Source organism: Apteryx rowi, unplaced genomic scaffold, assembly GCF_003343035.1.
Source record: "Apteryx rowi isolate R43461 unplaced genomic scaffold, aptRow1 scaffold_515, whole genome shotgun sequence".
NCBI lineage: Eukaryota > Metazoa > Chordata > Aves > Apterygiformes > Apterygidae > Apteryx > Apteryx rowi.
Genome location: NW_020450778.1, coordinates 550,805 through 563,874, shown reverse-complemented (window position 1 = coordinate 563,874; position 13,070 = coordinate 550,805). Strand labels below are relative to the sequence as shown.

At 45.0% G+C, this 13,070-nt stretch overlaps 1 protein-coding gene across 1 annotated transcript in view; it reads left to right on the top strand.

Annotated features, from left to right (window-relative positions):
* The first annotated feature begins 8,198 nt into the window (after positions 1–8,198).
* ATN1 (atrophin 1) overlaps positions 8,199–13,070 on the top strand; it is a 10,853-nt gene continuing 5,981 nt past the window's right edge. The window contains exons 1-4 of the mRNA XM_026080367.1: positions 8,199–9,348; positions 9,547–9,684; positions 10,104–10,217; positions 11,703–13,004. Of these exons, the coding sequence (XP_025936152.1) occupies positions 9,271–9,348; positions 9,547–9,684; positions 10,104–10,217; positions 11,703–13,004 (1,632 nt within the window). The 5' untranslated portion in view covers positions 8,199–9,270. The remainder of the gene's footprint in view (positions 9,349–9,546; positions 9,685–10,103; positions 10,218–11,702; positions 13,005–13,070) is intronic.

The following is a 13,070-nucleotide window of genomic DNA, read 5'->3' as shown; positions in this document are numbered from 1 at the left end:
TTTTGTGAAGTTACAAAGTCTTTTTTTTTTTTTTTAGGTACCTTTGTATATAACAGGAGGCTCTTCATGTCCCTTAGCATCTTGGAAACTCCTTTCTGCACTTTTTCCAATCTGATTCATCTTTCCTGATGTGGGGTAACTGAGGCATTACATGGCCTGCCAGAGGAGGTCTGAAAAGTACTGTGTCTAGTGGCATTAATACTGTATTTTTCATGCTCTGTAATACCTTGTTTGATGCATTTTAGGATTATAGTTGCCTTGGAAAGAACAATGGTGGTCCTTAGCCCTCTGGTGATTAATTAATCCCTTTCTTCCTCAGCCTTTTCTCCTCCTTGGTCGTTCCCTACTGGTGAGCAGTTTTTACAGCAGATGTTCTTGTTGCTTGTCCTCAGCACTTTGTACTATTGAGCTTATTTAAAAACATAACAACCCTAGTAGGTCCATCCAGTTCAGGGCCCTATCTCCAGCAGTGGCCACTACCAAATACCTAGGCAAGCATATATGTTATTTTCCTCTGATACTGTCATAGCTTCCAACCATTTCCAGCTCAGGGACTGCCGTAGCTGGATGTGATTTCTAATTATTCAGTAAGCCTCAGTTATTCTTTTTTGCATGAAACTCTTCAGTATCCCCTTGAGTCTGTGCAAACTTCTAGCACCCACAGCAATCTTTGGTGAGAAATTCCACAGTCAGCCACCCACTTCAAGAAGAACCATTTATTTTGGTTTGTTTTGAACTTGCCTCTTTGTAGCTTTATTTGATGGTCCTTAGTTCTTGTACTTTAAAAGACAGAGAAAAATATTTCCTACCTAACCTCTACTTATCATTCGCAGTTTTACAGACCTTGATCACGTCCTCACTTAGTAACCTCTTCTCTAGACAAAGATGTCTAACCCACTCAGTCATGCCTATTTATTGTCCTTCTTTCTAGTTCTTATGGCAGGAGCAAAACTGCACACATGTTTCAAGATGTGGGCAAACCATGGGTTTATGCAAGGATGTAATGGCATTCTCTACTTTGTTTTGCCTTCCTTTCTTAGGAATTTCTACCATGTGATTTGTTTTCTTAATGGCTGCTGAGTGTCGAGGTAATATTTTCAGGCTCTGCCTCTCATATCCCAAGAGTATCACTCTTGAGTGGCAACAGTCAGCCAAGAGTCCATCATTTTATATGTAAAGATAGAGTTGTTTTTCTCCATATGCATTGCTTTATATTTATCTACAGTGATTTTCATGTGACATTTAATTGCCCAGTCACTCCTCTTAGACTGTCCCTCTACGGTCCTCCCCCAGTCAGTTCCCATCCTCATTATTCTCATTAATTTACTCTCATCAGTCACACTGGTTTCCCTTTGTCCTTTTCCTGTATCCATCCTGTTTTCATTTCTTTAGTTTCTTAATGTTCTCTAAATTCTCCCTTATGATATCCTGATCATCTGCTGCACTGACAGCGTCTCCTAACTTAATGTCATTGGGAGGTAGGACATTGATCCTTGTGAAGCTCCACCAGTTTTACCTGGTTGTAGCCTGATGCTTTCAACATTTCATTCATTCAAATTCATTTGCAGAGCTTGATCTATCTAGCACCTGAGCTTTTCTCTGGTTCTTCTCTACACTCTGAAGAGTTTGTCCAGGGTGGAGGGGTATGAGCAGAGATCCATATTCCATCTTGGACCTCCCCTGCCACCTGCAGAGTGATACAAGTTTTAGTAAGTAGGAGTTCATTTGTCTGTTACAGAAGGGAAGGATGGATGGATGGATGGATGGATGGATGGTGTGGCTGTCCTGAGCAACCTCATCTAGCTCTGGAGTCAGCCCTGCTGTGAGCAGGGGTTGGGAGTAGAGACCAGCAGAGGTGCCTTACAGCCTAAATATTTCTTTGAGTCTCTGGGCAGCTTGTCCATGATGCCACTGAGTAATATACTTGCCTTCGAGTAATATACTTTCCTTAATAAAGGAAAATCTATGTATAAAAAGGGGGTTTATAACTCTTAACATCCTGACAGCTCCACAGGTAAGGCTTGCTCAGGCATTGCAAGTGTAGAAGATGTCACACTTCTTAAAATAGTGAATACGGAGAGTGTGATGTATCCCTCTTCTGAATCACAGATATGTAGGCCTCCATCCCACACTCAGAGAGGTGATCCCAGTTTGTTGCATCTTGTGATCTTCCACTGGGCTCTGCCAACCTGTATCTCTGAGAAATCCTGAGGCCTTTCTTTGGGAAGACTGAATGATTCTTCTGAGATTTTTAAGTAAACCTGTTATGTACTTATAATCATTTTAATGTGCCCTCAGGAATCATTTTACGATTAACCTAACCTTCTTTAGTACATCTAACCTTCATTTAGTGAATCAAACTTTATTTTCAGTTGCATGTGCAAGAATTAGTATCTTCTGTGCTGTAGCTTAAGCTATTGTTAAATGCATGAATTTTTTTTTTATTACCTCACTTTAGTTCTAAATGTTTTGTCTATTTCATTCTGTTCATCAGCAGATATTTTTTTATTCTCAGCTACCTCTTTGCACTGAATGGAGGTTCCAGGATTACAGCTTTCATATTCAAAGTTATGTTTTTACTCCTTGTGGTTGTACAGAATTACAAAATGTGCAAAACACTAATACAGACTTCATAAGAGTAAACTGATTTTATCTCCTAAACCTGCCAGCACCCTGAAAGTTTATCTTTTAGTGCTCTTATTTGGCATTATTTCTTGAAATGTTTGCATTTTAATTGTTATTAATTATTTTACTGGGGAAAGGAGTATCTAGGTAGTGTGACAAGTCAATTCATTAACAAATATTGTTGTCATGAAACTTCCGTATATGATAAGGGTTAAAAATGTTGGTTAAGGTTTAGTCCGTACTTTATATGGGAGATATTATTTTAGACATATATAGACAGGTCCAGATCAAGAGGGCTAATTTGTCTTGTGTGTTCAAATGTGTGCAATTTGCTCTTCAGTACAGGATGAAGTTTCTGAAAATGTTCATTTACATTTATTGATTAGGTTTATTTAAAAGCATTTCATAGTGAACTATTTTATGCAGTATTTGGTAAATCTAGTTTAGCTAGAGGAATCCAGTGAAATTCCAGTAAATAATATAAAATTGATTTATTTATTTAAAAGAAATGACAAAAGTGAAAACTTTCACTGTTTTAATATTGAAGCTGAGGTGCACAGGAGGGTCCAAGCAGCTGCCAAAGCATGCTGTAACACTGGTGATGGAGACTGGCAATGGGCAGGGAGATCGGAGAGCATCAAGGAAAGACGCAACTGATGGCTGCAAAACTTCTGATGGTTCAGGTGGAGAAAGCTTTAGCTAATGCTCACTGCCTTCAGCCAGGGCTCAAGAGCCTTTCGGTCTCCTGCACTCCTCTAGCTTCACTTTAATTTTGCGGGGAGGAATTTAGGTACAGCTTCATCCACTGGGTAGGCTAGTGCTTTAACTGGAGTATGATTTTTTTGACCAGGACTACAATCTTTCTTGATTAATCCACTCTCCAGCCTGAGTTCACAGCCCCTGCATGTACCCAATGTTGTAATTATTTTGTGGGACACAGAAAAATGCCCATAGCAAAAACTAACTTTCATTCTGTATATCTTCAATATATTTTCTTAAAAAAAAAAACCTCTACTAAGTGAAAAATTTGTAAGTTATAGGAATAGTCACACCAAGATAATATTGTCTGCAAGCATTTACCTGTTGCCATCTTGGTATTCAACCATTTTGGCGTCCTAATCCCTTCACTCACAATCGTTTTCTCTTTTACAATAATGTCACGCTTAGGGCACGTATCAAAGGACTGACAGTCAGACTCTGACATGCAGCCTGAACTCTGACCCCTTCATTTATTGCTATATAACACTGAATACATTGCTTTTCCCCTTCCTTCCCTCCCTTTCTCCCCCATGCCCTATAGTAAAACATCAGGGTTCAAGCATGAAGTCAGGTATTTAGCAGTTAGGAAATGCCATACATCAGGTTGTTTGGTTGTAATATTTTGGATAAAACTTTATATTTTCAAGATATCACAAAGTTATTAACCCTGATAAATCTCTGAGAATTTTCCCCCTTTTTATAGATGAGGGAAATGGAGGCAAGAATTAAAAATTTATTGTGTGGGGCCATCACTCACTGGGGCAGCATGAGATGTGCAAACTACTGACTTCCCAGCCACAAGTGCATGTGCCCTGACCATACTGCTCCAATGGGCACTCACTCCTGGGTGATCTTTACCTGTCATAATGAGCGATCCATGGGTTATCATCTCACCTTACTTTCAGGACACTTTACAGCATCTGTGATGTGTTAGAGGGCAGCTGTGTTCATTTTACCACCCCAGTGCCTCCCTTCAGTGCTACTCTGTCCCTGTGCAGAAGGAGGAAGAAAAAAAAATGGGATGTGAACACAGAGCTAATGAAGTGCGGAGAAAGAGTCTCAGTTTAATTATTACATTTTCCTAACTTCTGAGACCCTGCCTTTGCAATCCAAATGCCTTTGATTTCACTTTTTTTGGGGGGGGGGATGTCTCTCCTACATTTTAAAAAATGACTAAGAAATATTCTCTGTGTACTTTTAACAATTCCCAGTTGAAAAAACAAGAGGATTTGAACTCTAGATTATCCATACTCGGGCTAAAGGAGGAACCTCACTGGATCCTCACTGAAAACTTATTTTTTGCAGACTGGCATCTAATGAAAGATAATATTGGTTACATCTATAGTAACAAACTAAACTGGGTCCAAGTATTGGTGCACAGTTGGCTGTACTATTACCTTAGCATGGTATTCCTTTGTATAATCTTTGTCCTGTAACAGCTATCCCAGATGATGCTTTAGCATGGTTTAAGAGTTAGTGTGAGACCATGCCCATTCCCAATAGCCAGTTTAGATGTGGCCATTCCATTTTGGAGGGTAGGAGAATTTTGCCATATGGGTGCAGGCTGTGTAATGCCAGTCAGCCTTAGGGCCTGAGAACAGGCCCTGGTCCATTTCATTTAAAAGTGTAGACACTGTCAAATTGCCCCTTCTTGCAGCATTTGGGGTCCTGATGTATGGCGGAGTCTTGCATTCATTCCTTGTTTGAGACTAAATGATCCATCCATGCACCTTGCGATCTTTGCATACAGTGCCTCTGACTAGGTATATAGCCTAATAAGTGATGCCTAGGTAGAGACCCAGTGGGGAGAGGAGGCTGCGTTGGTGCTATTGCTTTCCCCCAAATCATCACAGGCTAGCTCCGGGTGGGCTCATGTGGCATGACACAGTCACATTGCTCCCCCCCTCGCTGCACCTTCCTCCCTGCTTGGACCAGTTCTGAATCCATCCGAGATTTCTAGGGCATCACCAGAGGATCAAGAATAGCAGATAATAAGACCAAGCAGACTTTTTTCCCCCAATAGAGGAATAATGTAAAAGGAAGGGAAGAGACTGCAGTAACAATTGACAACTGATCACCTAGCAGTTAATCTCAGCAAGACCTGGATCAGGCTTTAAATGTCTGCTAGCTAAACTGCTAGAGTAAGTAACAGTGATGGTAGTTCTGCTTCCTAAGTGACATGGATCCTGGGAGCCTTCAACCCTCCCTTCTGCTGTCGCTGGCCCCAGGAAGAGCTGGTTGGACCTTAGCTAGCATTTAACCTTCTCGAGCACAGTGGTGCTCTGGGACTCAGGCTGCCTGTCCTGGAGTCTGTGTTGCTTTTGAGCACCAGCTGAAGTGGCAAAAATCTTCAACCCTCAGTGGATTTTGGGGACATATCCCAGGCTTCCCTGTCCCATTTGAAATTGCTTCCCTGCTGTTGGGAGCATGTGCTGGGTGGACCTGTGTGAGCAGCCCCAGACACTTGCAAGCATATGACTCTTTGCCTGCTTGTCATTTACGAGACCCTTGCCAAATTCCCAAATGCTATCCTAGACAAATCTGCCCTGTTTCTGTTTCCTCTGCTTCTTTTGCCATCTATGAAAGTTTCTTTTCTCAGGCACCCAGTATATGGTCTAGTGTGCAAATGATGTCCTGAGCCAGGGACAAAGTTTTGTCAGACTTCCTAAGAGAGACTGAGGGCGTATACTTAAGTAGGACTGACTTGAATCCATTCCAGCAGAGATGGACTTTTGTCCAGTTTTGTTACCTGTGAAGAGTTCCTCCACAGTACAGCCTGCAAAGGAGACACAGCGTCTGCAGTCTTTCATAGAAGAGGAGCTACTGCCCCTGGTCTCCTGGTTTCCTGTGCAGGACAGTTTCCCTGGGGCAAAAAGGATCATTTGAAGCACAGGGGGGAAAGAGCAGGATCCGTTTTGGATCCCACATGGGGGTCCTTGCTGAGTGGGTGTTGCTAGTATGAAACTGTACCAGTGCTCTCACTGGAATATGGAGGGGTTTTGGCAGCAAGCCAGCCCGAGCTGGGTTGTATGAAACACAAACAGAAAATGGTCATTCACAATGACTCATAACTCAATCCAACCTGTAAAGATTTTCACAAGGCCAAGAAAAGGTTGTCCCTTTGATAGCAGCACTGCCAAATGTCTCGTTTCTTTTCCAAAACCATGGATCAGTAAGAATTCTTCAGATACATTCACAAAGATTTTTGGTGATGGGAAGGTTTAGGTGTAAGCCAAGTTTTGTTGCTTTGTTTATAATTATCAAGGCTCATGCTGTGAGCTTTTATTTCATGGACATTAAGACCAGAAGGCAGTGTTGTGATCGTCTCATCTAATCTCTGGTGTAACAATTGCTATACTGAGCCTAATAACATATGGTTCAATTCTGTTATATGTTTTAGAAAAGACTTAACCCTGTAAGTGATCCTGTAAGTGATAGAAACTTCTGCCCCAATGGTTAATTGTTGTCTACTGAAGTGTACCTATTTGTTCCTGACTTTGTTTGGTACTGAGTATTCTGTAGTTGACATAAGTATTTCTGGTATTGGTATTTCTGTTAAAAAGGGAGGTTTCAGTATGTGGTTAACTGCATATTATTTCTCTGACTTATTTCTCTGGAAAGAAGACCATAATTGCCATTACTGAGTTACTGGAAAGTTGAAGTGAGATCTGTGCACTGCATTATGATGTTCAGTTCTTTAGTATGAGAGTTGTGGATGGCATTCCCATTGAATGTAAAATAAGAGCGGTAACATATTGGTAATATGCTGTTGCTAATTCTGTGTATTCAGGCAGAACTGGGCTAATCCTTGAAGACTGTCAACATGGTGTCTGTTGAGGTTGTGTTAAATTAGGATTGTCTTTATAATGTTTGTTTTTATATAAGAAATGTTAATTCTAGATGCTTATCTAGAATAGAAAATAGCATCAGTCTATCTGGCTGAATTAGCAACCAAAGACCAAATTATGCCAGAAACGCAAGGTTGTAAAAGATGTCAGTTTGTGGGGATTATGAGAGTGCTGTGGTTCCACAAGATCAGGTCTAAACCAATGTGAGCTGATTTTTTCTGTTAAAGAAGAGGTCTAAGTTAATTCCCACACACAACAATTCATTAAGGCTGGATGAGTCCCTTGTGGCTTTCATGATGAGGGTCAAATAAAATATTAATGAAATTAAAACAAACAATCTCCTGCTCTTTGCAAGCACCTTCCATATGAGGTTCTCTAAGCATTAGTCAGGGAAGATGTGGAACCCCCCTAGAGACAGGCCAGTATCATTATTTCCATTTTACAGATAGAGAAATGGAGGTAGAGGAAAGCAGTGACCTCAAGATCACCCAATTCAGCAGCAGGGCTGCATGTGAGAGACAGGGTTCCTCTCTTCCAGTGCCTTTGCTCTGATGCCTGGGTTCAGCTCCCTTCCAAGAGAGGTGAAAGTGAATCCAGGGCTCTCTTGCATTGCCCTGCTAGAAGCTGATCTCTCCTGATCTGGGATGGCCTTTAGGAAACCTAATTCTCAGTCTTATTCTCCAAACTTCCCAATGCTTCCAGAGCACAGAATATAACTCAGGAGATGTGGATCTTTTCTCCTGATGCCTCATCCACAAGACACATCTCCTTGTCTTGGGGATTGTCCATTGCAGAGAGCAAGTAGAGGAGCTCATATAACAGTCTGGGGAAGGAATATCTCTCTTTGGTTACACCTGTACGATGCAGTGCAGTACCATGCAAAGGATCCGGAGTCACACTCAAGCAAACTAGCTCCAGGAGCAGCATTCCTTAATCAGCTCAGTCCAGTTCTCAGGCTAACACAATCATGGTGCTTTCCTACTCTGAAGTAGGAGCTGTGTGGTGTAACAGAGTATTAAATATGGGTGGTGCTTTCGGGACATAGCACAGGTCTGTTAGTTTATTCAGAGTAAGCTCGGAAATCTTCCTGCTGTTGCAAACTGCAAGGATGTACTCTGCATTTCTGGGATGGACACCATCTGGTATACAGAGAAACAGCCCAGAGTATGGGAAGGAAGGAGATCTGGGGAGACACCCCAAGCTAAACAGTCGATTCTGTTTGTGACATGCAAAAGCAAAGCTAAATTTATTTTCTTGTTCCTATTTATGTATTTTTGAAACTGAACAGTCTGAGCAAGATTTGTCAGTATTTCTGTATGACATGCTGGTGCATGTATGCAAGTGTGTGTTATGCACTGGATAGGTCAGGGCTGTATAATACTTCTTGCAGCAAAGGCTTCCAGGGGCTCGTTATGCAGAATCAGCTAATGACAGCACATGGACAGTTAAGGATCATGAAACTACTGCACTGACAACAAGTGCAAAGAGGAACACATGAAGTCAGAAAAATTGTCACTAAGAACATTTTAAAGCAGTTTTCTATTATTTTTTCCTCTCTCTCTCTCTGAAGATCAAATAAATAAGGAAATGGAAATGTTAAAATGATGTCAGAGGAAAATCAGCATACTGATAGCCATTCTTCCCTGCTTCCCCCAAAAAATTATTGTTGGGTCCTGACTGCCTCCCATCATGTGGGTTTCACTCCTGGAAAAAGGAAATCTGAGATCACAGTGGTCAAATCTTTTCTCCTAGTAATGGGAAAGCTTATTGCTTTCTCGATAAAGATTTTTGGATCTGTAAATAATAATTAAAAAACAATAATAACTTTGTCATATTTATATAGCAATCCACAAAAGGATGTCCCGCATGCTATTCACTTTCTCACCTTTTGTCTCTCTGTCTGCCTTTCAGGATTCACCAGGATCTTGTTGCATTGCTGGTGTAAGCCCTCCCTTCCAGAAGAGCTGATCTTGCCTGTCTCAGTCTCACAGAGAACAACGGGGGGAGGGGGGGGAGGGGGGTAGATTGATAAAAATTTATGTTTTCATCAAACCGGGCCAAGGAGAATGGGGGTCCCACACCCAAAAGAATGAAGACACGACAGAACAAAGACTCAGTACGTGAGATGGGAGGAGGAGGGGGGAACTCAGAATCAAACAAGAGCTGTGGGTTGGGACTGAGGTTCACAGCAAAGCTCGTTGTGAACTTGAGTTTGGCATAGCAGGGTGCTAGGGCCAGAGGTTCAGGGGCTTTGGGAAGCTAAGGAGGGATGGAGGGAGCTGCACAGCAGTACTGATCCAGTGATCTCTCTTAGATGTCAATGAGGAGTGGACGGAAGAAGGAGACTCCAGGGCCCCGAGAGGAGCTCAGATCACGGGGTCGAGCTTCCCCAGGTGGTGTCAGCACCTCCAGCAGTGATGGCAAAGCTGAAAAATCCCGACAAGCAACAAAGGTTGTATAGGTTGTATAAGTTAGTATGTGAGTGTGAGGTGCCAGAGGACTACCCAGACCAGATAGGATCCATTAGGGATCCAGTTTTGCAGACCAAATGGGATCCATTGTGGAACCCATTCTGGGATCAGCTATCTGGAACGGGTGGGATGTATTCCTTCTTCTCATCCTCAGCATCTTACACTTCCCACCATCTTCCCAGAAGCAGTCCTCAGTCTCACTAGCCCTTTTAAATGTTAATTTTTGCCAAATTCTGTCTCAGTGTTGTCCTGACCACTCCTCGCTGCCCCCAGTCTGTTAAGCTTTTCAACACACTGCATTGTGGTAGTTGTATCTCACCCACTAGAATTTGTGCAGGCCAGGTAGGAGAGGAGGTCTCCCTGTGACCCTCCCACCTCCCTGTCCTTCTCTCCCTTACAGAAAGGCCAGGTGGAGGAATCCTGCACCCCCAAAGGCAGCAAGCAGAGCCGAACAGAAGAGATTTCAGAGAGTGAAGGGGAGGACAGCAATGCTCCCAAAAAAACCAAAACTGAGGTGAGTTCCCCCTGCTGTGTCCACTGGCATATCCTGGGGCCAGGGCAAAGAAATGCTCCTTTCCCCTGTACGTGCTGCTCATGTCCACCTAGCTTGAAATTCTTGCCACTCTGGAGCCCCAGCCTACGTGTGGCCGCCACAACAATCACACATTCTGGCATCTCAGATTTCACACGGTAGCCCCTTCTGCAAGTGGAACATAAATGACATCTGCTTGGCATACAAAAAAGCTACCTGGAATGATGATTCAGAAGACAAAAATGCTCTGTTCCTTTGGCCTTGTCTGGGCAGGACTCCTGAACTCTTGGGCCTGGTGCAGGCCCTGTCTTCCCCCAGTTCAATAGCAGGAACCTGGTTACCCCCAGCAGGGAATCTGGCTGTGCTGATGAACAGCAGCTGTGAGATGTGCTGATCCCCCTCCCCTCACTCCACACACAACTTTGTGGCAGTTTAGAGTCAGTCTCTTTTCCTGTTGTAGAACAGGATAAAACGGAGATCCTTAAATCATGCTGGGATTCAGATAATGATACCAATCCTAAAGTGAGTGCAAAACCAACTTAGATACACTCACCATAGTTCTAGTACGGCTTTTCTGAAATGCAGACAACACTGGACTGGATCAAAGATCAGCCAGCTGAAAGAAAACTCAATTCTTGTACTTTGCCTGAACAGACTAACAGGGAACTGAAATCAGCTTTAAAGGCTTGTGGACACAAGGGTATTTACTTGCGTTATGATGTCCATATAATTAAACCATTGCAGTTATACCAATGTAATTTCTCCATGTGGACATTCTATTCAGCTTAACAATGATCTTTTTCACTTTAGCCTCTCTTGTAAACCCTGTTAATTGTCCACATTAGCTGCTTAATCAGTGAACATTTTATTGCCTGAAGTGAGACATGGTGAGAGAGAGCAGGGAATGGGAAACAGAAGAGCAATGGGGAGTTAACCCCCCAATAAGGAGCAAAGAGAGCAGGGCAGGAGCCAAAGGGGAGCGGGTTTCCTCACTGAGGAAGGAATGTGATGAGGAAAGCCCTGGATAAATAGGAAAGAGCAATTCTGGATTTGCTGGCTCCCCTTAATGCTTGTGCATGCTGCTATCTGCCACCTGGTGGTACTGAATTATACCCTGCTCAAAGGCCCTTTATTGGTGGTGCTGAGACCTTTCATAGATTCATTCTCAGCCTGGTCTGTAACAGTTCTCTGCACCTCCCTCATTGCCTCTGTACACAAGACACCCATCATCACCTCCTTTCTTAAGCACATGATGTTCCTGAAGTACCTGAGAGCACTGGAGCTGCTCAGAGGGGAAGTTCTAGTAGGGCTGACTGTCTTGCCAAATTATGTCTCCTTCCCTCTGTGTACTTTCCTTTGTGCTGGGACTAAGGGAGAAAGGTCAAAAAGCAAGATCTCTGGGAACTTGAAAAGTGTTGTGCATGGTCTGGGAGGCTGCATAACATCTCCTTCCTTTTTCTGCTTCAGGAGTTACCCTGTCCTCCATCCCCGTCAGATGTTGACAGCCTTGATGGCCACAGCTTCAATGATGAGATGAGCAGTGACCCACGGGACATTGACCAGGATAACAGGAGCACCTCGCCAAGTGTCTACAGCCCCGGAAGCGTGGAGAATGACTCTGACTCTTCCTCTGTGCTGTCCCAGGGACCATCTCACTCCTATCACCACCCTCCGCTCTTCCCTCAGAGTCCTCCGGTAGCTCCTCCTCCTGACAGCCTGGCCCGCCCGCCTGAGCCGAGCTTTGGTCTCCCAGCCGAAGTCCACCCGCAGGGCCCCACTGCAGGGAGCTACCACTCTCAGCTCGAGGGTCAAGCTTCACGGATTTTCCAGGCTCAGGCCCCACAGACACCTGCCTCCTCCTCTTCTGCTGTTGCCACCTCTTCTACTCCCTCCTCCTCCTCCTCCTCCTCTGCCCATGCTCCTCTTTACCCTACAGCCAATATGGTCCAGGCTGGGACCAAAATTGCCAGTGGTGTGGGGGGGCTCCCAGCATCAGGGGGTCGCGAGCAGACCCTCAGTGCCAAGCACAATCCACCGCCCACCACCCCTATCTCACTGGCATCAGTGGTTGGTGGGCTTCCCCCTCAAAAGACCCCCCCAGCCAACCCTCCAGCTGCCTCCCCGGCTTCTGCTCCTTCCTTTCCCCATGTCTCTGCTAATCTGCCTCCCCTGCCAGCTCTGCGCCCACTCAACAATGCAGTGGCCACCTCCAGTTCTCCGGGGATGGTGGGGCAGACCCTGGCTGGGCACCTCCCATTGCCCCATGGGATGGGGCAGGACAAGGCACAAACCGTGGCCCCGTCACGTTATCCCTATGCCCCTCCACCACTGCCACCGTCCAGTTCCTCTGCTCAGTACCCCCAGGCGTCCCCTGCCCAGCCCCTGCCCAGTTACAGTGCCTCCTATGGCCACTCCTTCCCCCTGCCCAGTGGCCTCTCGGTGTCTAGTCAGCCCCCCAAATACACCCAGCCCTCCCTGCCTTCCCAGCCTGTCTGGAGCCAGGGGCCGCCCCCCTACAGCCGTCCGCTGGGCAACACCAGCTCCCACCCTGCTGCCTCCTTCCCTGGCCAGAGCTCCCACCACCAGCAGGCGCCCCAGCAGCACCACCATGGGCATGGGAGTGGAGCGGGGGTTTCCCCAGCCACAGCAGCTCCTCCCCAGGCCCCCGGGGGTTACTCGCACACCCTGGAGTCAAACAACCATCACCCTTCCCATGCCACTTATGGGCTGCGACTCTACCCACCCCACAGCCAGGCCACTTACAGCCAGGCTCCCTCTGCGGCCGCTGCGGCCCCCTCCTCCTCCTCCTCCTCCTCTTCCTCTTCCTCCTCCTCC